The following is a 24,441-nucleotide window of genomic DNA, read 5'->3' on the forward strand; positions in this document are numbered from 1 at the left end:
TTCACAAGAGTAACTAAATTTCTGATTGGAATTATGCTTCTGTTTGAAAAGCTGCCATTTTTTAATGAAAATATGCTGCTCTTACATTCTTGGTATGAAGTGATTGATTTTACACAGCAGTTTTGCTTTCCTACTCAGTGCTTTTTTTTAAAAAGTGTCTTTTTCTTTTTTTTAATTAATTTATTTTTTTAATTTTTTATGTGTATAATGTTCTGTCTGCGTGTATGCCTGCAGGCCAGAAGAGGGCACCGGACCTCATTACAGATGGTTGTGAGCCATCATGTGATTGCTGGGAATTGAACTCAGGACCTTTGGAAGAGCAGGCAATGCTCTTAACTGCTGAGCCATCTCTCCAGCCCCAAAAAGTGTCTTTTAAGGAGACTAGAGAGATGAGCCAGTGAGTAAGAGCACTGGCTGCTCTTGGAAAAGGACTTCGGTTAGATTCCTAGCACTGACATAGTGGCTCACTAACTGAACTCCAGTTCTAGGGAATCTGGTGCTCTCTTCTAACCTTCAAGGGTACCAGGCACATACATGTCGAACAAATGTACATGAGGGCAAACACTCATACACAAAATAAAAATGTTAAACCATGTTTTGTGACTTTCACATACACGTTTACTCTTGTATATAGATAATTTCTAGAAGAATGGCTCTAATGTGTTATAATTCTCTTTGGGATCTTGAATGGGAAAGAAACTATATATTCTTATATAATCAAAAAACAAATATATTTTTAGCTTCATGCATCTTTTTAATCTTGGTAAACTATTTTAGGTAAGTGTACTCTGAAATGATTTGGCATTTGATGGTTTTGTTTACATTTCAGTCATGATGAAGATGAAATCCGGCCTGTGCAACAACAGGACCTGCATCGCGCAATTGAAAAGATGAAGAAATCAAAGGATGCAGCGTTTCAGAATGTTTTGACTCATGTTTGTTTAGATTAGAAGTAAAGATCATTTGTACGGTTCAGTGATCTCGTGTGGGATGCGCTCTCATCCTTACAGCAGTGAGGGAGATCCTCTTGTGGTTTTATACTCAGATCCTAAGTTATTATGGTCTGTCATGTAAATGGTATTACTGCTTGTTAGAAATCATGAGGAGGAAGTTCTGTCCAGCCTGAGTGTGGGTGCTTGTTTGACCTTTTTAGCCATATGCTGTTATAGCCTTATAGAGTCTAAGCTGGTCTTAAAGTAATAAATGATTTGTTGAGTTATTAGTGAGAAGTGGAAAGTGGTTAGGTGCTGGTTTCTAGACGTGTGAGTATGAATGTGAGTGTGTATGTATGAGTGGATATCAAAATGTATATATCTACATTTTTCTTTGATATTCTATAGATAGGTTTGAATACAGAAGCTTTTTTTTTTTTTAAACCCAACTATGGAGTCCAAAAGTGCACCAGATAATCTGTAGCAAAACTTGGATTTAAGGTAGGATCTAACAGGTACAGTGATTCAGCCATGCCTAGTTGCCACTTGTTTTGGCAATGTTGGAAATGTCCTCTGCAGTTGGTTGAATCAACCACATCTGAATATGTACATGTGTCTCAATTATAATGGTTGTCAGGAGAATCAAATAACAAACATGGTTTTCTCAGTGATCAGCAATGAGTTGTTGATTGTTAGGCAGACCGGTCAGCATGGATTTCACCTCATTCTGCTGTAACCCAACACCAGGTAGTCTTTTGTAAGTTTCACTGATTTACATTAAGATGGATTGAAAACTTTTTCAGAACAGTGCGTTTTGAGAAACCTCAGTGCTCTTTAATACGTGTACATGGCTTTCAGTGTGACAGTTATGTGACTATGTTCCTTAAATGTTGTTTAAAAGTTGTGTTTTTTAATTATGTTCAAATTTCATTTGGTCACCCAAACAAAATGATAGTTTATATAAATAGTCATTACTAAATGTGCTAAAAAATACTCATTTTATAACTTAAATTTAAAAATTTTCTCAGCATAGTATAAATTGTACAAATATACGTATCAGAATTCCTGTGTTGTGTCTGTAGTCACTTGATGCTATGTGAACCACATATAAAACTCTTTTGTTTTCAGACGTCAGTAACCAGAATTCTGTTGCAGGCACCTCAGCATACAACAGAACAGAAGATAATGCCACAGCACAATCTTTAGTGCCTCTGAATCATCAGAAATATTAAATTATGGCAAAAATGCTTTTGTTTTTATTACTTGTTTTATTTCTTTGGAAACTAAATCTTCATGGGTTTATTGGATGAATTTCCCTGGTAATGTGTTCCACAAACCCTCTTGAACACTTTGTTCCTCCATTTGTGTTTTGGTGGTTGTAGATTTCAGGAGAATGCTATGCTAACAAAAAGCAAGCCATGCAAGATTGTGAAGATGCTGTGAGATGAATGCCAATGCAGGACATCAAGAAACGTGTGTTTTTATAATTTACAATAAAAGGTCCTTCCTTTTGATTCTTTTTTCCACTTAGTCCTTGATCTTTTTCACTTACTTGAAATCGTGGCTTTTTTGTTGTTTATAAAATTTGTTTGGACAGTTTTGTCTTGCAGTTGAGGTTTCAGACTTTTACAGGAGACATTTTAATATTGAATTATTCTGTTTTAATATAGTTTTAGTAATTTAATTTTAATGTAGTGGCATGTTCAAACATGAGTGTTGTGTATGCTTCTTCATGTCTTTTCATCTTCTATTAAATTTAGATTATCCAATTATAGTACTGAATTTGTTATGGTTCTAATCACTGATGAAGAAAAATACAATAATCCCAGCAACTGTGACTCATGTAGGGACATTGAGTCATAAAGTAAGTGAAACATTTTTTTTTTTAATTTATCTGTTTTTTAAATTTTTTTTATTTGTTTTACAAGCCTACCCCAGTTCTCCCTCCCACTTCTCCCCTACCCTTTCATCCAGTCCTCAAAGTGGGTAGGGCCTCCCATGGGAGTCTGTAAAGCCTGGCACATCAAGTTGAGGCAGACCAAGACCCTACCCCCTATATCAAGGCTGAGCATTGGTGTCCCAGCCTTGGGAATGGGCTCTAAAAAGCCAGTTCATGCGCCAGGGATAAATTCTGGTCCCACTGCCAGGGGCCCCACAAATAGACCAAGCCACACAACAGTCACCCACGTTCAGAGGGCCTAATAAGTGAAACTATTTTCATATTATTTAAGTAACTTTTACTGTTTGTGATTTCCATTCTGCTTTAGACAGACATTTCACATATGTAGTTGGATATTAAGTTTTAAAGCATTTCCTTTGAAACTGAACATGGTGACGCACTTCTTTAATCCCAGCAGAGGCAGGTGGATCTCTGTGCTTTCAAGACCAGCATGGTCTACAGAGCAAGTTCCAGGACAGCCAGGGCTACACAGAGAAATCCTTTCTCGAAAAACAAAACAAAGCAAACAAAACACTTTGCTTTGGGTTGTACATCCTGGATGTAAAGCCAGACTTCCCACTAATGAGCTGTACACTCCAAGGTTGACGGTTTTGTTTCTGTTTCTTATCTGAGGCACCCGTGGCACCTACCTGAGGGATTTGTGATGGCAGAGCGTCACTCCACTGAGGACCTACATAGTTACTGCTCCAATGTTAGCTATCATGGTACCCATGGTATTCTTTATACACTAACGTGGATATCTTGTTGGCTCAACTGTTTCTCAGTCTATAAGCCATTTCTGACATCTCTAGGCCTGCACTCAAAGGGCTAAAATGAAAAGGCTTGCCTGTGCGATGTTCCTCTGAAATCTCGCCACTGGATGACTTACAGTAGGTTTTGGTGTCTGCTACTGTTTCAGTACCTTAAGATTATAATCTCAGCGTTGGAGTCAGTGTAGTGTCAGCTTTGACTATTTCCTGTCGAATCCCACTCGCCACCTGCAGGTAGGTCTAGAACTCATTAAGAGCTGGGTTGGCATAATCTAAATATTCTGCACGGACCATAATAAACTAGTATTATTTAGCCTCTGTAATTTGGAGGTTTGATGCAAGATGACAGTATCTTGAGGCTCAGTCCCTTGTGTAAAAATGATAACATCTCATTGGTAGGATTTGTTTTCTACTGTAGTTGGGTTATTTGTGGACAGTTTTTTATAGCTTTCTTCTGGATGAAATAAATTGGGTAATGTACAGTTGGAAGTTTTTTTTAGCTTCTCTTAAAAGTCAAAATATTAAAAGAAATTTAAAAAAACCTGAGGATAAAGCCTACACAAATAAAATTCTGGCATTATCTTGGTACCTGAAAGGTATAGAATTCTCTTTGTACTGGAATAATCCTCTTCAAAGGTCTGGAGAAATGATATAGTAGTTATGAGCATGTGCTGTTTGTTCTTGCAAAAAGCACCTGTATTTTGGTCCCAGCACCCATATTGAGCTACTCAAAGTAGCCTGTAATTCCTTTCTTATGGTTGTCCAATGCCTCTGGCCTCTCTGGGCACCTACACTCACATGTACATACCTACCTACTTATCTACCTCTGCCCCACACACACTTTAATAAAGTTGAATCTTTTAAAAAAATTTTTTACACAAGTCAGCATACTTTTGCAATCATGCAAGAGGACTTGAACCATATGAAACAATTGCCTAACTGAATTGACTAAAATGTAGCTCATGCGTAGAAGTCACTGCATGCAAATGAAATCACATCAAGAGGAAATAATTTCACAGTGTGAATCGAAGATATCTTGGTACACCTGGTAAGTGTTGCACTGTTCATACTAATGGCCAGTAAGAATATCATTACTAAAATCCTGATAGAGTGTTTTTGGTGAGTGTCTAATACTTAGTTCTAAACCTTTTTGAGGCGACTGAAAATGTGACTTTGCAGTTAAGAGTGTTTGCTGCTCTTCCCGAGGATCCAAGTTTGCTATCCAGCACCCAGTCCCTTCCTTCACAATTGCCTGTTAACTCCCGCTTCGTCTCCTCACTTCTGCAAGCACCTGCAACCACATGGCACACATGCAAATAAAAAAAAAAAAATCTGCTTTGAGACCTTTTAGTTTTTGTGCTTTGAACAAAGTTGCATTGAATGTTGGTGCTTTGGGATGCACCAAGAACACAGGTTTGTATACCCTAACAGCTCAGGTGTTTTGTTTTGAGACAAGGTCTCCTAGGTTATTCTGAAAATTGAACACCACCTGTCTCAATTTCCCTAGTATTGTATACTCCGCATGATGGCTCAGTTTTAAACCAAACACCAAAACAAATTGATAACTTACACACAAATTTGTAACCAAGAAATAGTGTACCACACTCTAAAAATGCAAAGATTTCAGAATTTATCAGAACGAGTGAGAATGAATGGGGTATTGTCGTATCACGTTAGTGCCTATTCACAGGCGTGTCTAAGCCATAGTCAGACATATAAAGACTACCTAATCGGGATTCTGTTGGCAGCCACCAACTGTAGATAATCTAGAAAATAATTTAATTGAAGCGGGGGGTGGGGAAACTCAGGATCAAAGGGAAGCAGAAGAACCAAGCTTCTAAATATTGCGCTCTAAATGAGTTTTATTTTTAGTGAAAATTGCTCAAGGCCTTTTTTATCCTCCAGTGGATTGCATGAAATCTTCAAATAGCCCATTGCTCCGAGAACTTGGGTTGTTGAAATGACTTGGCATCAACTATAGTCATTAATACCATGGACAAAAGGAGAGTGGTGTTCTCTCTAAAGAGTATTAGGGGGAGAGTGCTAGGCAGACAGGAACAGCACATAGCCAACTGTGAGATGCTACAGGCAACGGCAACGTGGTAAATAAAAGGCAGTACAGCAAGTGCGCATGCAGAGAATGAGGGAATTCCTGTGGGAGGACATTTTATATATATATATCTGTACACTGTAACCACACTAGTCCACTTTCTGCATACTTCCTGATACTGCCAAGGTGAGACCAAATTTACCTCGTGACAGCTTACTGTTTTCCAAATGAAGAGTTGGGGTTTTTTTGTTTTTGTTTTTTTTCAAATCTGTTCTGATTTGCTAGCATTATGATAAAAAGTTTTCCCCTCTAGAATCTGGCTAAAATGTTCACATTCTAGCAGGCTATCCATTTATTTTTGATAGTTTAAATAAAATTACAGTATAAACCAAAATTAGTATTTTGGAATACATATCATGAATTACTTGAATGTCATCTTCCTTTGGTAACTGTGGCTCAGTAACAGTCTTCACCAAGGGACTACATGGATGCCGGGGTTGGGAGAGGTTGGTGGGCTCTTTCCGTATCCCAGTAGTTCTCTAACCTTGCCTATTAATTGGCAGTGGAGATTTGAGTCATTCAGAAGTTGCTCAGTTCCCTTAAACCTTTAGGCGTAAGAACAACCAACTTGTCTGATTTACTGATTTCCTGCTTAGAAGGACAGTTACACAGAATATAAATGCTTGCTAGACTCAGATGCCTAATAGGAAAGTGGGAAACGAGGGAACACAACTGCAGACTTGCTATTCTTGAGGAACCAAGTGTTGTGGAATATTAGTTAAAAATGTGTGGCATTCTTTTACGCCGTGGAACATTTGTATTAGAGATACAAAGATGTGTCTCATTCTTTTTGTTGCATTTGTTTGACTCTGTAAAGTTGTGTTACTTTGCCTGTCTGAAACCTGATTGGTCTAATAAAGAGCTGAACAGTCAATAGCAAGGCAGGAGAAAGAAATAGGGTTGGCAGGCCAAGAACAAGAGAGAAGAGGAAGGAGTAGGAAGGGAAATGAGAGGAGGACACCAAGGCCGGCCTCCAGCCACACAGCCAGCCATGGAGTAAGAAGGTAAAGTATATAGACCAGAGAAAATTAAAAGCCCAGAGGCAAAAAGTAGACAGGATAATTTAAGTTCGGAAAATCTGGCTAAAACAAGCCTAAATAAGGCCAGGCTTTCATAAGAAAGACTGTCTCCACATATTTATTTGGGAGCTGGATGGTGGTTCCCCAAAGAACAAAGAGTAAAGAAAAAAAAAAAAGCTCAGTTGCAACCAAGATTTGTTTCTTGGATTGGAGAGAAATACTAGAGCCTGAAAAATTGATGTAAGGTGTATCAAAATGATTTATGTATGCCTTTCTAGGATTTGTTCACACTTCCTGAAGACTCCATGACTTCTTGGTACCTGTTGATGTATGCATATCATACATGCATACATGGCCTGCTTGGCCCTGCTAATTAATAATAGGAGCCACCAAGTAAGATCTGGGGGGAAAACAAAGAGGACCTATAAATGGTACCATTTATTTATTTATTTTGATTTTTTGTTTGTTTGTTTAAAGCTGGATCCCTGAAGCATAGACTAATCTCACATAAATTGTGTAGCCAAGGAATCATTGACCTGATCTTTCTTCCTCCACCTCTCAAATGCTGGGGATTACAAGTATGTGTCACATTGTGTCTCATTTATGCAGTGCTGAGAATCAAACCCAGGCCTTCATGAATGCTAGGCAAGCGGTCTACCAACTGAGCTACCAAATGATAGCTTTGAGTTGGCTATTACCTTACTAATATTTGTGGTGAGGATCAGCAGGAAAAAAAATGCATGCCGTTATTAGAAATAAATCAAGCATGCAGGAAGAAACCACAGCTGTGTGCCTAAAGGCCACTGAGCTTGCAGGTGAAATGTACTGCCTTAGGCACACAATACCAGCTGCTAAGGTTAGTGCAGTTACTGGGACTGGTGAGAGGGAAATGTATACGTGATTATTTTTAAGCCTGTTGGTGAAGCCAGGGAGGCTCTGAAAATAAGGTCCATTCCTATGAGAACAAGGGCTTTGACTTTATCACCTTAGATTGTCTTACAATGAAATTCTGGGAAGAGGGTCATAAACAACCCAGTCCCCTCTGAAAAGTGGGTGCCCAGTTAAGTTTATGAGTCACATCTGAAGTTCAAGTTAGAACCACCTCTTAATAAAGCCCTAAGGAATTGTTATTGCTCTCAGTGTCATGACCCTCAGCAGCCATTGTAACCAGCATTGCAGGACAAGAGAACTTGTGTGGTCTTTGAGAGATTTATTGAAGTAAGAACAGGCATCAGTTGGACACTGAAACAGTTACACTAACTGCAGTACTAGAGTAGAAAGGCAGCTTTCTGTGTCTTAAAAATCACAAACTTGATTCATTTGCTAAGGCACTACAATGTCATGTTCTCCGTGAACCCACAGTTGTGGCGGCAGCGGTGAGCAGCTAACAGGCGTGCGCACAGGCACCACGCAACTGAACATTCACCTTGCTGTGGTCACGGCACGTAATCCACTCTCAGAGCTTTTATTAGTGTTTTTAAAAAACCGGCAGTATGAAAAAAGATCACAGTTTTCGTTTTTCAGTTTGTGGTCTCTTCCAGAGAAACCTTTATGTAAAATGTTTTTCTCTTACATTTTCCTTGGCAACAATGAATCATGCGTAAACTACAAGAATTACCTCTTAGAAAATAAAGCCATCAAAAGATATTTCACGATAGGCGCAGTCTGGAAACTTGTACCATTAAGAGTTTGGGATACCCTGAACCTTTCCGTCTCCAAGAAGGTCTCTCTTTAGCATTCCCAAGGAGAGCTTTGTTAAGTAGCTTCAAGGAGTCAGAACCAGCTCCTGTGTTGTCTAATGTAGACAGGGACCTAGCTTAGGAGTGTAGTGGTCTGGGCACTTGAGTGTCAACACTATTTGTTCATGGCCATTTTCTGTATTACAGTGCTCAGCAGCGCTCAGAGCGGATGTATGTATCATCTCTGCACGTGGGTGAGGTTTGGGTTTTATCTTCTCTGCAGAAGCCAACAGTTTTAACTTCTCATTAATCTGTGGGTTAGTTTTGGTTATGGCTTCAATCAAATAGGTGCCTCTTGAAGAAAACTACCATATTCCCTAGTGGAGAATTAGTCCCTGGGGGAAATTCTTCTCATCGAAGCATACACACTATTGAAAAGTGCCAGCATACTGGAGTTACTGATCATAGGAGGCCATTAGACCCTCTCTTCCTGCTGGTCTGTGTTATTTTCACAACAGAAGGAAGTTGCGTGTTTCTTAAGATTTAATTCACGTCTTCACACATATATTTCTTCCAGTTGCATCTTCAGTTCATTGGGCAGCAAGACTGTGTAGTCACGAGGTAAAAAATCCTGATGTGAGCCACATTTCTGTCAGATGACAGATTTTTTTTTTTTTGTCGGTTGTATAAAAGAGGGTGTTTGTATGGTTTATTACTTCTGGTAAGTAACACTGGGGTTCCAGCTTAGCAAAATTAAGCTGGAAGTATGCTTTTGGTTGGGCAAGTCAGCTAGACACATGGTCACATTTTTTAAGAAATTTGACACATACCTGCTGGGATGAAGTAGACTACAACTGCTTTCATTCTGGAATGTATAACAATATTGCTTTTCCTAAGATTTAGTTTCCAGTGTGACTTTCATATACATAAGGAAATTGGTTTTAAATTATAGGCACAACTTTTTACCTCATTACAAAATACTAATTTTAAAATTAGTTGTCGAGGAACAATTGGATACAAAGCACTTAATCACAAAAATAGAAAAAAATCGTTAGTAAAAGAGCATTTCAGAGAGACCAGAACCAGGGACACTTAGTTGATCTTCTCCAGAGACCTGTAATAATCTGTCAACACTTTCCATGCTTTGGGCGCCATGAAGCCATCTGGGGGGTCTTCTCCTTCCCGAGCGAGCTTCCTCATCCGGGTTCCTGAGATGAAGTCAAACTCGTCATGCCTGTCACAATACAGCAACAGAGAACTCAGTGGAGGTAAGTAACAGCTGACCTAAGGATCCCTGGAATTAGCTTCCAGGTTTTCTCTGTAAATAGTGGCATATTTTAAAATGGGCAGTTCCCTCAGTCTTCAGAATCTCATAGGATAGAAGAGGAATAAAGGCAGGATGTCTGTTCTGTATTTCTTGCACACCTGCTCTTTCATATCTTCATGCCAGGGATTATTTTGTGTGAATTTAGTATGGGGTATGAACGTGTCATAAATGCTCACTGAGATCTTTCTTAAAATGCTAGGTGCTCACAGTATATATGGTAGCCATATGCGTGGACAGGAATAATTTGTCACTGTTTTGGCGTTTCTGTGTCGCCCAGCCTGGCCTAAACCTTGATAGAGCCGAAGATTACTGTGTAGTTTTGATCACCCTGCCCTCGCCTCCCTTGTGCTGTGATAATACACACGTGCAACTATGCCCAGCTCAAGAACTGTGGGTGTGCTGGAGCTCAAACCCAGGGCTGTGCACAAGTCTTTTATTAGGAAGCTACATCCATAGAACAAAGAAATGTTTATGGGCCAAGAACTTCGCATAGAGCACTCTGCTACGGTGCTGGGACAGGACATGTGCAAGAGTGGGTCTGAACTCCGAAGGGAGTGTTGTTCCAACTGGGAGCGTGTGGGCTGGAGACTTCCAGAGGATCCAAGTTTTGCCTCATCATTGTCATACCAATTACATTTTTCTCTAGAAACCTACCTTGCTGGATCATAAAAGTCCATGGCCTTTTTAGTTTTATTGTAGGCAGCCACTCGGAATGGAATGATTTCCACAGAGGTGAGGCCAGGGGCCATGCTCAAGACCTTGCCCCCATGGGTAGGTTCATATAGGTCTTTCTTTGTCTCAGGGTGGGGCATTCCTGCAGGATCCCTGCCCACAATGTAGAAATTGGCCCCTGCAATCATCCGGCATCTGCAATGCCACTGAACCTGGGAAATAGCACACGGAGAGATGATGGTCATGATTCAAGTTCACATGGTCCCCTTTATGGCAAGTCCTTAATTTTGCTTTCAAAGTAATTCAGAAAGGCAGGTCAGTTAAAAGTAGCAATGATGTCCTAAGTCTTGAGCACTCAGGCTGGGTGGTATTGGGTGGGACAGGAGCTTTGAAGTCATGAAATTTTAATATCTCAATAAAGCAAAAGCAGCCCAGGAATACATATTGCTAGAAAGGACTGTGAATTACGTGTTCTAGTCTTCAGACAAACCAAAATCTAAGGGCCATTAGAGATTCTAAGCCGTCGTCTGCCAGTAATGAACTAACTACCTTTCAGATATATATTGATTCCAGTTTAGCATAACATTTGCCATCTTTAAAGTTCTGACAAAAATACAAAGGATGGGAGGGGAGAGCTGTCGAGGGGGAGAGCTGTAGAAAGATGTGGAACTCTGATACAACTGAGGAGAATTCATTCATTAAACTCAGTTTGGAACATTTGGAAGGGTTAATTAAGATCCCTTTAGAATCCTACTGCACAGCTGTTACTGAGGGACCAAGAATCTCTGGCAGGCTCACTGTGATAGGTTGATGGTGCTGCCTTTTAAAGATACTTCTCCCTTCTAAGAAATTCCTGGGGCATGGTGAATCACACAGAGTACTTAGACATAATAAATCGTTAGCTTGGTGTGGTGGTTTGAATGAGAAAGGTCCCCCTTAGATTCAGGCATTTGAACCCTTGGTCCCAGGTTGGTGCCACTGTTTGGGGAGGTTTAGATGATCCAGTCTTGCTGGAGGAAGTGTGTAACTAGGGATGGGCTTTGAGTTTGGAAAGCTCCACTTATTTCCCATGTATTCTCTGCTTCAATTCATGCTTGTAAAGGATATAAGCTCTCAGCTTCCTGCTGCTGCCCTCCAGCCTGCTGCTTGCTGCCATGCTTCCCTGCGATGACTCAGCACTCTGGAGCTGTAAGGCCACATAAACCCAAGCTGCCTTGGATACAGTGTTTGGTCACAGTAAAAGAAAGGTGACGTGTAGATATTTCTTGCTCTACGATTCCAGGTGAGCTACGCTCTCTCACTTCCTCAATCACGTGCTAAGCCCCATATTCTTCAAGCAATGTATCTACGTAGGACTTGACACTTCCAGCATCCTTCCAAATACAAAACTGAAAAAGTTAAGCTGGGATGGGGGAAAGAGTAACTTGAGATTGTAGAATCTGCCCATTAAGAGTGGATCCTCCAAATTTATTTAATTTTGTAAATATTAGGCTGCGTTCTTAGTCCTTTACCCAGCTCAGGGAGTTGCTCACCTCTGTGGGGCCAGCATACAGCATAGGAGATGGGAAAATGGCAACAATAGTTGATTTGGGGTCCAGGACACCTTCCTCCAGTACAGCTGCGTGTTGTTTCATCCTCCAGTTCAGAGGCACATCGTCATCCTTGGTCCAGCCCCCCAGAGGGTGCAGCAGGAGGACTGGGTGCTTGTAGCCCCTCTCTAGGAGCCTGCGGCGGGTGTCCTGCATCAGCAGAGCATGGCCATTGTGGACAGGATTGCGCAACTGGAAGGCAAACACGGCATCTAGGTAGGAAAGAAAAGCCAAGGTTCAAAGTAAGCTATGTTGCTTGTCCATAGAATTGATGGGGGAAGATGGAGCGGCAGGTATATTGTTCAGTCCCCCCATTCAGGCTGCTAGCATTTGACAATTTGAGAATGTGCCTAAACTGTTAGGGGTGTTAATCCATCAGAAGTGTTCAGTTGCTTGAACAAGATAGGGCGCAGAGGCAGGAAGCCACACAGGAGAAAACATGACTCAGGAATTAAAACAGGCACTGGCTACACCCTTCCTGAAATCCCAGGCTCCAGCATTCACTAATCCTCTTGTGCCTGCTGCAGGCTCACCTTCATGGGAACCTGCACACAGGGCACATAATACATGGGAACCAAACCTATGGATGAAAACCAGTTTCATCTTCAAGAAATCCTGAAAACAATTGCACTTAGAGAGGGATTCATGAACTCTATTTTTTCTTGTTCTAAAATGTATATCCTTTGCAGAAAATTTAGGAATTCTCTAAAAGCCTAAAATGAAAATTACGTCTCTCTCAGAATGTATAGAATAAGAAATGAGAAGATTTCCTTCCTGCCCAACAGGCAGGTGGTGTCACTGGTAGTCTGTCATCCCCAGAGTCCTTTGTGCCTCGGTTTTGTTTTGTTTTTTTCCAATTTTCTTGTTTTTCAAAGTATGCCTGATGTGTGTGTGTGTGTGTGTGTGTGTGTATGTGTATGGATATATATATATATATATATATATATATATATATATATATGGATTTATTAGTTCTAGACAGCCAAGGCTACACAAAGAAACACTGTCTCAAAAAACAAAAACCAAAAAATTGCTGGACTGGAGAGACTACTCCAAGATTAAGAATGTGCATTACTCTCTCAGAGGACTCAAGTTTGATTCCAGCACCTATGTCAGGCAGAACACGAACTGCCCAGAACTCCAGCTCCGGGGGACTCTGACCCCGGACACCCACACATACATGGCACACACATGCACACACACACACACACACACACACACACACACACACTTCATTAAACGTAAGATAAATATTTTTTTATGCTGATTCAGCTAGGTATGGTGGCCCATGCCTGTAATCCCAGCACTTGGAGGCACAGGTAAGATCAAGAATTCAGGGTTACCATTGGCTGCATAATGAATTCAATGTCAGGCCCTATATTAAAAAATAAAAAATTATTCTTGATACATTTAAATTTTTGACTACAGTGCTAAAGACTAAAGAGTATTGGCAGATACATTAGAACCGGATCACATACCAGCATTCATGTCTTTCCACTTCTGTCTGAGCTCCAGAGGTGTCAAGCGATACTGGTCCAGCCCGTCATCCCACCTTATTCTCTCCAGCACCTGCAGGTCTCCACCAACGAGCCAGTCCCCACCTTCCATCACCATCTAGGAAGAAATTGTCGAAGTTCATAGTAACTATTACTGACTTTTAAAATTTTATTTGAAGCGTGTGTGTGTGTATTAGTGTATACACGTGCCTGTATGTGTGGAGGCTTAGATGTCAGAGTTGGTGACCTTCTTCAGTAGCTCTTCAGTAAATTTTTGAGACAGGGTTTCTCACTGAGCCTGTAGCTTGCAAATTTGGCTAGACTGACGGGTTGGTGAGCTGCCACCAGCTGCCTGCCTTTACCTTCCTGGCAGTGGAATTGCTCCCTGTGTTTAACCTCCCTCCCTGGCCACTTGGCTATTTCACGTGGGTCCTGAGGGGGATAACCTTGGGTCCTCATACTTGTGTAGCAAGCTCTGTACTGGCTGAGCCTTCTCCCCAGCCTGCCTGTTTTTCTTTGTGACCCATCTTGAGTTGCTGTTCTGCAGCATTTCCAGTAGTATTTAACAAACTTTTAATCTCTGAACTTACTGCGGTCTTCACCAAAGTTGCTGGAGAGGCAGAGCGGGAGAATGGACCAGGCATGAATCTCCATGCACATTGGAGAATGTGCGAGTCCAACAGCACATATCCACAACACAAAAATTAAGGACTGTCCCCCCCAAAGTTTCTGTCTATTTGGATTATATCCATCAGTTCCCATGTTAGAAATGAATACTGAGAAGCTTAACAGTAGTAATGAAGCTATTGCATGTTAAGAACAAACTCTTCCCCATTCCTTCACCAAATAGGAAGAACGGTGTCACTTTTACCCATTTGCCACTCTGCTAAGTATGACCTAACAGAAGATAGGCAGATTTTCATAGCCACTGCGTTTCATCTGAGCCAGTGAGTTTCGGCTGTGCTCTGTAAAGAAAACCCACCTGCAGGTACTTAGCTAGAAGAAAGAAGAGGATTTGAGTAACATTTTTATGTGATTGTGGATATTGTTTGATACTAAAACATGGCTCCCTCCTCCTTCTTTTTTGACAGAGTCTTACTCTGCAACCCAGGTTTGCCCACTTGGGATCCTCCTGCTTGAGCCTCCTGAATGACAAGATGCCAGGCGTTTACTGCCATGTTCAGCTTTGAAGCACTAGTTTCCCTTAGTGTGTGCCCACACCTTTTTGTACCACACATGTGTGGCATGTGCATGCATATCTTTGCAGAGGTCTCCACCAGCTGTCTTCCTTGATAAATATCACTAGTTCTTGAACTTTTACAAATCGTGTGTGTGTGTGTGTGTGTGTGCGTGCACGCACGTGCACATGTGCACGCAAGTGCATGCATGCGCGTACAACTTGGAGGCACCTGTTCGCTCCTACCAAGTGGATTCCAGGGATTAAAATTTAGGTTGTTAGTCTTATCTTTACCTACTGATTTGATTCATCTTGCCATCTCTACCTTATTTTTGAGACAGTCTTTTTGTTTAACATGGAGTTTGCTAATTCAGCTAGACTGACTGGCCAGCAAGGCTCAGGGATGTTCCTGTCTCCACTTCCCTCATGCTGGGATTACAGGCAGGTTTTGCCATGTCTGGCTCTAGTATATTGTTGCTGAGGATGGATAAAATTCGGGTCTTTTTGCTCAAATACCAATCACTTTACCGTCTCTCCAGCCTCCCAATGCTAGTTTCTTAAAGGTAAATTGCAGTATGAAATCTAAAACTGTGTGCATTTTCACAGTGTTTTATTAAAACTCCATTGGTTTTTGAATTATATTTTTACCCAAGAATTATATTCTTATTCTTATTCTTATTACCATACATGCTGATCAACTAGAAATGTTGACTCACTGAGTTTGTCAGTCTTCAAAGGCTGACATTATATTTTAGAATTTTAAACACACACACACACACACACACACACACTTGTGAGCATCACTGATGGCATCAGAAGAAAATCTAAGTCTGAACTTGCTGTCATACACATAGTGCCGAATAAAATGTTTTTGTTTGAAACTCCAAGGTTAACCATTGGCAACTAATAAATATTCTTCCTTGTTTTTGTTGAAGTGACAGAATTTTGTCCATTGAAAACAAACAAACAAACTAACTTAATAAATATCCAAGTCTGAAGACATGCATTTGTAAACCAGGGTTTCAATGGTGTTTCAATAGCTGTTTTTCCCCAGACTCAAATAACTTGACAAGAATTTTCCTTACAACAGCCATTGAGGCTTAGCATGTATAGCAAACATATCTTGTATACTTCCCTATTTGGGGTATGTTATGAAAAAAACCACTTAGCCCAAAGGTCACATTCACAGCATCATAGAAAGCATCCTTCAGTGAAACTGGTGGTTTCTTAGCACAGTTGTCATAATTGAGAGAGCCACCAGCAGTTTGTCCACCTTTGCTTTACACCAGCCATGCCAATGGCAACACAGGAAAAAGACTATCACTGTTACATGGTTCTGCTCTTGGGAGTTCTTCAGCCAGGTTGTGGGTACTGCTGGGGTTCAAAGAACCATGCTTTGAGAACCTCTGCTGGCACATTCCTAATACTGTCTAATATATTTTGTGTTGTTATCATTAGAACTCCAAGGCTCTTGGAGGAAAAGTTGTTTGGTTTTCTACCATGTAATTATTTATTGTTTAGCACAGTTTCCATGGAAATCACCCACAGATGCAGCCTCCATTATACCTGCTTTAAAGATAAAAGAAAATCCACTGAGCAGCAAAGTATAGCAAAATCCAGGCATATAGTGCGAAATAGATAGTTATCCATTTTCTTGAAAGACCTCTGACAAGGATGCCAAGGTCACTCTCTGGGGAGAAGTACAGTCTGTTGAACAAATATGTTGAGGAAAGTAGATACCCACATGAAAAAGGATGAAATGACCCATATTCTATGTGCAAAAGTTAAAATGGATTAATGGCATACATAGAAGACCCAAAATTATAAACTGCTTATGTAAAGAAAGGGGCTGGGCAGAGGTAGTGCATGCCTTTAATTCTAGCACTCAAGAAGGCAGAGATAGCCGGATTTCTGTGAGTTCGAGGCCAGTCAGGTCTACAGAGGGAATTCCAGAACAGGTACTAAAGGTACTAAAGTTACAAAGAAACCCTGTCTCAATCCCCCCCCCCCCGCGCAAAAAAAAAAAAAGAAGAAAGAAAGGAAAGAAGAAAAGAAAAAGGGAACAAGGCTTCATAACACTGGGGTTGGTTGGCAGTGGTTTATTGACTTTCGCACCAAAAACACAGACTACAAAAGCAAAATTCGAAAGCTGGGACTACCCTGAACTGAAAACTTCCTTTGAACTAAAAGACAATTAACAGGGTGAATGTGTACGTAGGATGAGATGACTATTCCAAATCCTATGACATCGCAAGGGACCATTCCTACAACCTGGATGTCGTGGCACATGCCTGTAACATCAGCACTCGGGGCTGAGGCAGGGATTTGGAGTTTGAGACAAGCCTGGGGTACATAGTGAGAGCATGTCTCCTACAAAGAACAGAAAAGCTCCTCCAGAGCAAGGATAAACAAAGTAGCTCACAATTCACAAGGCAGAGCTAGTGAGCCAGCTCCGTATGTACAGTGAGAATTCAAGTATGATGAGCTTGATACCTTGGAGACAAGTTGTTCTCTGATGGCCACAGACTCACACCCCCCCCCCCTCAAGAACACACAGAAACAGCACAGAAACAAAAGGCTGAACAAAGAACTTGAGTAGACATGTCTCCAAACTTGCTCTGTAGATGGCCAAAGCACATGAGTAGCCCACTACCAACAGCTGTAAAGCAAATGAAATCCAAATGAGAAAAGGTGGCATACCCATTAGGATGGCCATTTTTACAAACAAACTCAGGAAGTATGTATTGGTGAGGATGGAGAGGAACTAGAAAGAACCCTTATGCCCTGGGCTCTAAACAGATGAAACTACTGTGGAAAACAGTATGGTGTTTCAACAAAAGAGCCAAAGAAAACTTCGAAGAACCTTTTGATTCAGCAGTCTTTCTTCTTGAGGAGAGATTGCACACCCAAATCTCCTTTTGTTCTTGGCAACCCAAACGTCCACCAGTGGATGAATGGATACAGAAAAGACACGGGCAGCATGGGAACACATAAAAAAAAATCTTGCCTAGTGTTTCCACATAGACAGTCCTGAGAGCAGGGCAGCCACGGAAAGACAATCACAACACAGATAACTCCGAGGACAGGGAAAGTGCAGTAAGCCACAAAAAAGCAAATTATGTACGATTTCATCTGCACAAGGCCAAAATGAATACCTAAAACGTTGATACAGTAGCAAGGGTGACTGAGAGAACTTACTCATAAAATACCTAGTAGAAAGAAGAAGGTGGCAATGTGTTGCCCTGGCTCAGCCTCCCCATTTCAGCCAATCACTGAGGTGGTTTTTTTTTTTTTTTTTTTTTTTTTTTTTTTTTTTTTTTTTTTTTTTTTTTTTTTTTTACAATGACTGCATCCCAGAGAAATTCAGAGGATGAAAAGTTAAGCTAGTGTGATTTTTGTCACACCTAATATCTCCAGTTAATTTATTGCCACAAGTGGAGTGGGAAAGGGTGTGCTACATCTGGAATCTACTGCAGGGAAGGATGCAGCTGGCTCTCCCGTGCGCCGCAGAACCGCCTTCAACAACAACAAAGACATACCGTGCTGAGCTTGAGAAACCATGGCCGCAACTGGGCAATGGGCTTGGCTCTGTTTCCATGGCCTCCTTTCTAATCTCTGTCCTCAGACAAACCATTACAGATTCACATTTTCAAATATTAGCCCTGTACATGACTTTCCCCTCACCTCTTAGAATTTCGTTTCAGAGTTGACACAGATCACTAGGTTTCATAACACTCCGAACTCCGTGGGCCAACCCTGCACTGGACTGTTTTGACGACTGAAAGGAGTTCTGGGTCACCCACAGGAGAACCACATCTGTGAAGAGTGATGCTGAAACTACTCTCTTGGTATCATTTGGGCTCTCCAAAGGTTCTCTGTGTCTAAGATGCTCTGACTCTCCCGAGAACTATGCCTGACTCTCAGGAAGGAAGGTTCAGCACTTGCGGTGACTTAGAATTACCCACAGCTTATATATGGGGGGGCGGTGAATGCTTTCTCTCTGGTTATCTATGAAATTGGTTTCTTATATCAGTTCCTCTAATGGCCAACAGTGTAGAGTCGCTGACAATACTCTCAAAGACACAGGGTACACCTCCACTCTCCCTGGCTTCTAAGAAGCCTACCACAACTGCTGACATATATTGCAAGACAAGATGAAGAGACATAGTCACTCAGGTCCCCTAGGCATTATCTGAGGCATTATGCCTTTACTGCAAGTCATGTGGATGTTAAGTTGTTAGACCCAAAGAGAAGAAATCTTTGAGCAGAGATAATGATAGGCTGTTATTCTTTGGGCCCCTGAAAAAAGATAAGGTCCCAAAGCCTGTGTGATTACAATCATCAAAGAAATGATCAGAGATGTAATCGAAGGCCTGAATGTAATATTCCCGGAGCAGCTATCTCAAAGACCTTCTGCCAGACTCTGGGGGGTGGGGTGGGAGGGAAGGGGGAGACTGCCCAAATGACTTTAACTTGCCTGTGCAGAAAGGCGAGAGCTGGCTATCTTGAAGGCTGATGGCTATGTTCAGTAAGTGGAAAAGCTGCTCCCCTTGCCTCCCGAGCTCTTCTGTTCAGGTGAAGAAGGCTTCAAAGGCTGCTAACTGGGCCTTGAGAAAGTCTTTTCTATCTTGTAACATTTCACAATGGAAATATTTTTCCTGAAAGGTCATAGGGCTGGGAAAGCTGTTCAACATGTTTTGGCCTCATCTTTTTGTCAAAAGAGAAATGAAGGATGATATACTTGGTCTATCACAGGGTCCTTGAGAGTCTGTGGGATTGGCTGCTCATGATGTTACTGTGATCTTGAATGCTAACCAAGCTGGGGAACTGAAGAGGTCAAATTAGATTGGTAATATCTCTCTGTACTTCCACCCTTATTCCTGTGTCTCGATGAAGAATGGATTTTCATTCCGTTTCACAGAATTGTGTGGGAAATGGACTGTATCCCGTGGCTCTCCCTAATACCTCCTCACTCCCACCTCACTACCAACTGCAGTTAGAAGCTGCTGAGGAATCTGATTTGCCTTCCGGGCGGAGAGAACTGAATGACCCTAGTTAGGTGAACAGCGCTGATGAGAACTCAGTATCTTTTTTCTCAGAACTTAGCCACTGTGTGTACTGATCTTTGTTTATAGAAAGATGTCATCGACCCCCCCTTCACTGGCTAGAGAACATAAACTCTGAGTTGCTTTCAAGGGTTGCTTGGGTTCATTACGGACAGGACTGCAAGCTCTAGCTAGCTCATAATTTTGATCTTTTACTCAAGGTACTAGACTATTATCTGCCTAGTTCTATTTAGCTAAGGATGCTTCAGCCACAGGATATGATAACTTAGGAGATTAAGACCAGCTTTCAAACAAAAATGCCTTTTTATTTTTTATTTTTTTGGCAGAGTCTTCTGTAACCAAGCCTAGCCTTAATCTAGCTATTTAACTGGGGCTAACCTCTGATCTTGCCTTGCCCTCCCTCGTATTAGAATTCAGAGGCTTGGCCCATCGTATCTGGTTTCAGAAAAATATTTCTTACTCCACCATGAATTTGGGGAGGTGGCTCAGGCAATAAAGGTCTTGCTGCATAAACACGAGAAAGGACCTGAGTTTGGATCCCCAGTACCCGCGTAAAAAAGTTGGGTGCAATAGCATGTCCTTGTAATCCTAGCCCTGGGAGGCAGAGATGGGCAAATCCTGGAGTTCACTGGATAGCTAACTTAACCATACTGGTGAGCTCCAGCTATACCGAGAGACACTATCTCAAAAACTCAGGTGGGGAGTAACCGAAGAAAATACCCCTTGTCAATCTCCGCCCTCCACATGCATGTACACTCTCATGAACATACACATGAACATACATAGCACATACGGACATATACCAAAAATAAAAATAAGAATTTCTAGTTGGGGAGATGGTTCAACTAATAAAATGCTTGCCTCAGAAGTGCGAGGACCTGAGTCCTATCTCCTAGGACCCATATAAAAAGCCAGGTGCAGCAGCAGCATGTGTCTCTAGTCTCTGTGGCAGCGAGATGAGAAGCAGCGACAGGAAGACTGTCAAAAGCCTGCTGGCAAGCTAGTCTGGCCTGCCTGGCAAAGTGCCAGGTCAGCCAAAGGTCCTGTCTCGAACAGAAGGTTGAAGGCATGCACCCTGAGAAAGGACACCCAAGGTTGTCCTCTGACCTCTGATCTGTGTAATTATATACCCACACACACACAAACCTACCCCCACCCCCTTCTTTTAAAACGTCCTCCCAAAGGTTTTGTACTTACTTTGATATGGGGGTGCTTTGCAGTGGATGTCCCCCACACACGGGAGCAGCGCTCCTCTTTCCGGTGCTCGTAGAACTCAGGGTCTTGGAGCACGGCCACCCTCCGGCCTTCATACATCAGGGCGAACTTGCTGCACCCTTCGAGCCTCGCCTTGTCATCCGTAGAAACAGGCAGTACGATGGGAATGCTCATGTTGATGACCCCGTCTATGGAAAGACCCACAGGCCGTGTGAGTGCCAGGTCCAGGGAGAGCATCCGTCAGGGATGGTTAGCATGTGTACAGTCCTCCTTCCAAAGCCTGTGCTGGGGCATCAGGCCCCAGGTCCTGCACAGACATGCTGCTCCTCTGCTTTCTCTAAGGCTGGGATGAGAACTCCTTGACCAGTCCCTGAGATAGGTTACCTCAGTAAGTTACCTTTGAGGGCTTTGGGGGCAGGATGGAGATATGGCTCGCCTTCTTAAAACCTTGGTCCTGACCCTAGTGCACTGTGAGGAGTAAAGTCTTTTATTGTTGATGTTGTTTTAAAGTTATTTATTTATTTAGTGTGTGTGTATGTGTGTGTGTGTGCACATGCGCATGTGCACGCGCATATGGGTACACCCAGAGACCAGAAGAGGGCTTCAGATCCTCTGACCTCTGAAGCTAGAGATTTAGACAGTTGGGAGCCTCCTAACATGGATGCTTGGGCCTGAACTTGGGTCCTCTGGAAGAGCAGCAAATATTCTTATACCACTGAGACATCTCCCAAAGTCTTTAAAAAACCAAATAAAGATTGGTCAACCTGAAAGCTCTACTTGTTCTTGGAAATGAACCTGTGTCCGTGTTGGGCATTACCAGCATAAATGAACTGAAAAGAAAAAGTGGAACACAAAACAACAACAACAACAGAAGCCCCACAAAGCTCACACCCCAGACAAGCAACCCCTTGATGGTCATGCTGGTCCAGATGCAGCTCTATCTTCAAATGTTTAAAGAGACTGCTCATCCCACTTGTCTGGGATCACCGTCTTGCTGACTCAGCTACAATTAAAACCATCACTCAAAACACTTGAGCAAAGGGCCTGGAGAGATGCTCTGTGGTTAAGAGCAAGGATTTGGTTTTCAGCCCCCACGCAACAGCTGGCAACCAGGTGTAACTCCAGTTTCAGAGAATCAGGCGCCCTCATGTGGCGTTCATAGGCACTGCATGCATGAGGTACACAGGCATACATGCAGTCAAAACATTATTATATATAATAAAAATGTGTAAATCTTTAAAAGGAATGTGGAAGTCAAAAATGATACAAAGCCACTAATTAAACTCTACTAAACATGTGCACTTTCTCTAGCGACTAAAGCCATCTTGTCTCTACTGAGACGCTAAAAGACATTTCGAGGAAGCTGGCTGCCCTAATTCCTCTGTGTGTGACACAGAGGCTACAAGATTGGCTGTTCAGAGAAGCCACATCTTCATAACAAGTCAGTAGCTTGGACAGAAGAAAAGAAAGGAAAACTTATAAACACCAGATACAGGAACTAGCAGTTAACTTTATGTGTTGACGTGACTGGTCCATGGTACCCAGACATTTGAACAAATATCCTCAGTGTTTCTGTGAATTTTTCTTTTAGATGAGACTGACATTTAAATTAGCAGGTCTTGGCCGTTGGTGGTGGCGCACACCTTTAATCCCAGCACTTGGGAGGCAGAGGCAGGTGGATCTCTGTGAGTTCGAGGCCAACCTGGTCTACAAGAGCTAGTTCCAGGATAGGCTCCAAAGTTACAGAGGACCCCTGTTTCAAAAAACAAAAAACAAACAAAAAAAATCAAAAAAAGGAAAAAATCAGCAGGTCCTGGATAAAGAAGACCATTCTCCACAAAGTGAGTAGGTCTTATTCAATCAATGAAAGGCGTGTGGAAAAGAGACCCATTTTCCCAGAAGAGACAATTCAGGTAGCAGGCAGACTGGGCTGAAGCTGTACCTCTCCCTCTGAGTCTCCAGCCTACAGGCTAACCTTTCAGATTTTGATCTTGCTAGGTTCCATAATCACTGAGCCAATGGAAAACAACACACACACTCATATATGCACGCACACGCACACACACACACACACTCATACACTCGCACTCATACATGCACGCACACACACACACTCATACACGCACACACATACACATACACACACACTCATACACGCATGCACACACACACACTCAAGAAGATACATTTAAAAATGTAGTGTGCTGCAGAAATGCCTCAGCAATCAGGAGTACATTCGCTGCTGCAGAAGACTGGCATCAGGCAGCACACAACCACTTGTAACTCCAGCTCCAGGGGATCAGAGAATGACCTTTGGCTTCCGTGGGCCCCTGTACTCATGTGCAGACACACACACAGACAAGTATTTTAAAATAAGCTTAAAAATACAAATTCATAGAAGTATCTCACTATAGTGATCAAAACTTCCACAGGTATCTCACATGTTTCCTGATAAGGGTTATACGTGTATGTATGTGCCTGTGCTTGTATGCGTGTATTCGTTTTAGTGAAGTTGAAGATTTAACGCAAGGCCGTTTACATGCTAGGCAAGCAGGGTACCACTGAGGTATATCTCCAACAATGTCTATGTGTGTGTGAGTGAATAAGAGGCTTTAACCACTGTGGGGTTTATTTTGTTGTTATTTTGTTTCTGAGATGGAGTCCCTCACAGCCCAGGCTGCCCTAGAACTGACAGGTGAGGATGACCTTGCACTGCTGATAGAGCTTCCCAAACCCTGGAACCACAGGCTGTGCCACGAGACCAGTGAAGGGTTTGCTGTTATTTTAATATGAACAGCAGTCAGGTATAGTAACCATGCTTATCATCCCAGAACTTGGGAAGCAGAGATAGGATGTTCATGACTTCAACAGCATCCTGTACTATAATAGTGAGTTTGAAGCTAGCCTGGGCTGAGGCTCTCCCTGGGTCTCTGATGATCCACCCACCATCCCCCCACCCACCAAAATAAGTATGAACATATTGAAGAATTTTTAGATAAAACAGTTAAAAAAAATGTAGTTGTTTTCCAGTTTGAGGCTTAAAAGCATAAAACAGTTTCTCCTTTCTTAATGATGCCAGATACTGTGAAAAAAATTAAGGCTATGACCCCTTTCGTTTCCTTTTGTAAGCATGCTCCAAGTTGTGACTAGTCTGCCCTTCTCAGCTGTACTCAGAGTTGAAGCCTGAGGGCTGTGGTTTAGGGAACACAGTGTTCGGCTGGAGTTTGGGAGAGAATGAAAGGAAGATCAAGTGGGAGAGCCTCCAGGGGCAAAGAATACTCTGACTTTTTTTGTGGGTGTGAGAAAATGTAAGTCAATGGAGTCCTGAACTGTCAAGCCCACTTAGATTGCTTCTGACCTGTGAAGATCTGAGTGGTGTTCCTATGGGATGTAAAACTCCCCAACAGCTATGAACCCAGTTGCCGGTGTACCACTTTTTCCTCTTCAGCT

At 42.0% G+C, this 24,441-nt stretch overlaps 2 protein-coding genes across 5 annotated transcripts in view; one reads left to right on the plus strand and one right to left on the minus strand.

Annotated features, from left to right (window-relative positions):
- Atad1 (ATPase family AAA domain containing 1) overlaps positions 1-2,446 on the plus strand; it is a 72,470-nt gene extending 70,024 nt beyond the window's left edge. For all 3 annotated transcript variants that reach the window (XM_048438851.3, XM_048438848.3, XM_048438847.3), the window contains one exon: positions 830-2,446. In XM_048438851.3, the coding sequence (XP_048294808.1) occupies positions 830-950 (121 nt within the window). In that variant the 3' untranslated portion in view covers positions 951-2,446. The remainder of the gene's footprint in view (positions 1-829) is intronic.
- A 5,514-nt stretch (positions 2,447-7,960) lies between these two features.
- Positions 7,961-24,441, minus strand: part of Papss2 (3'-phosphoadenosine 5'-phosphosulfate synthase 2) — a 69,597-nt gene continuing 53,116 nt past the window's right edge. For both annotated transcript variants that reach the window (XM_087907987.1, XM_087907986.1), the window contains 5 exons: positions 20,974-21,179; positions 13,516-13,651; positions 11,981-12,249; positions 10,431-10,660; positions 7,961-9,683 (listed from right to left, as the gene is read on the minus strand). In XM_087907987.1, the coding sequence (XP_087764113.1) occupies positions 9,542-9,683; positions 10,431-10,660; positions 11,981-12,249; positions 13,516-13,651; positions 20,974-21,179 (983 nt within the window). In that variant the 3' untranslated portion in view covers positions 7,961-9,541. The remainder of the gene's footprint in view (positions 9,684-10,430; positions 10,661-11,980; positions 12,250-13,515; positions 13,652-20,973; positions 21,180-24,441) is intronic.

This window comes from Myodes glareolus, chromosome 7 (genome assembly GCF_982192425.1).
Source record: "Myodes glareolus chromosome 7, mMyoGla1.1, whole genome shotgun sequence".
NCBI classification, from domain to species: Eukaryota; Metazoa; Chordata; class Mammalia; order Rodentia; family Cricetidae; genus Myodes; species Myodes glareolus.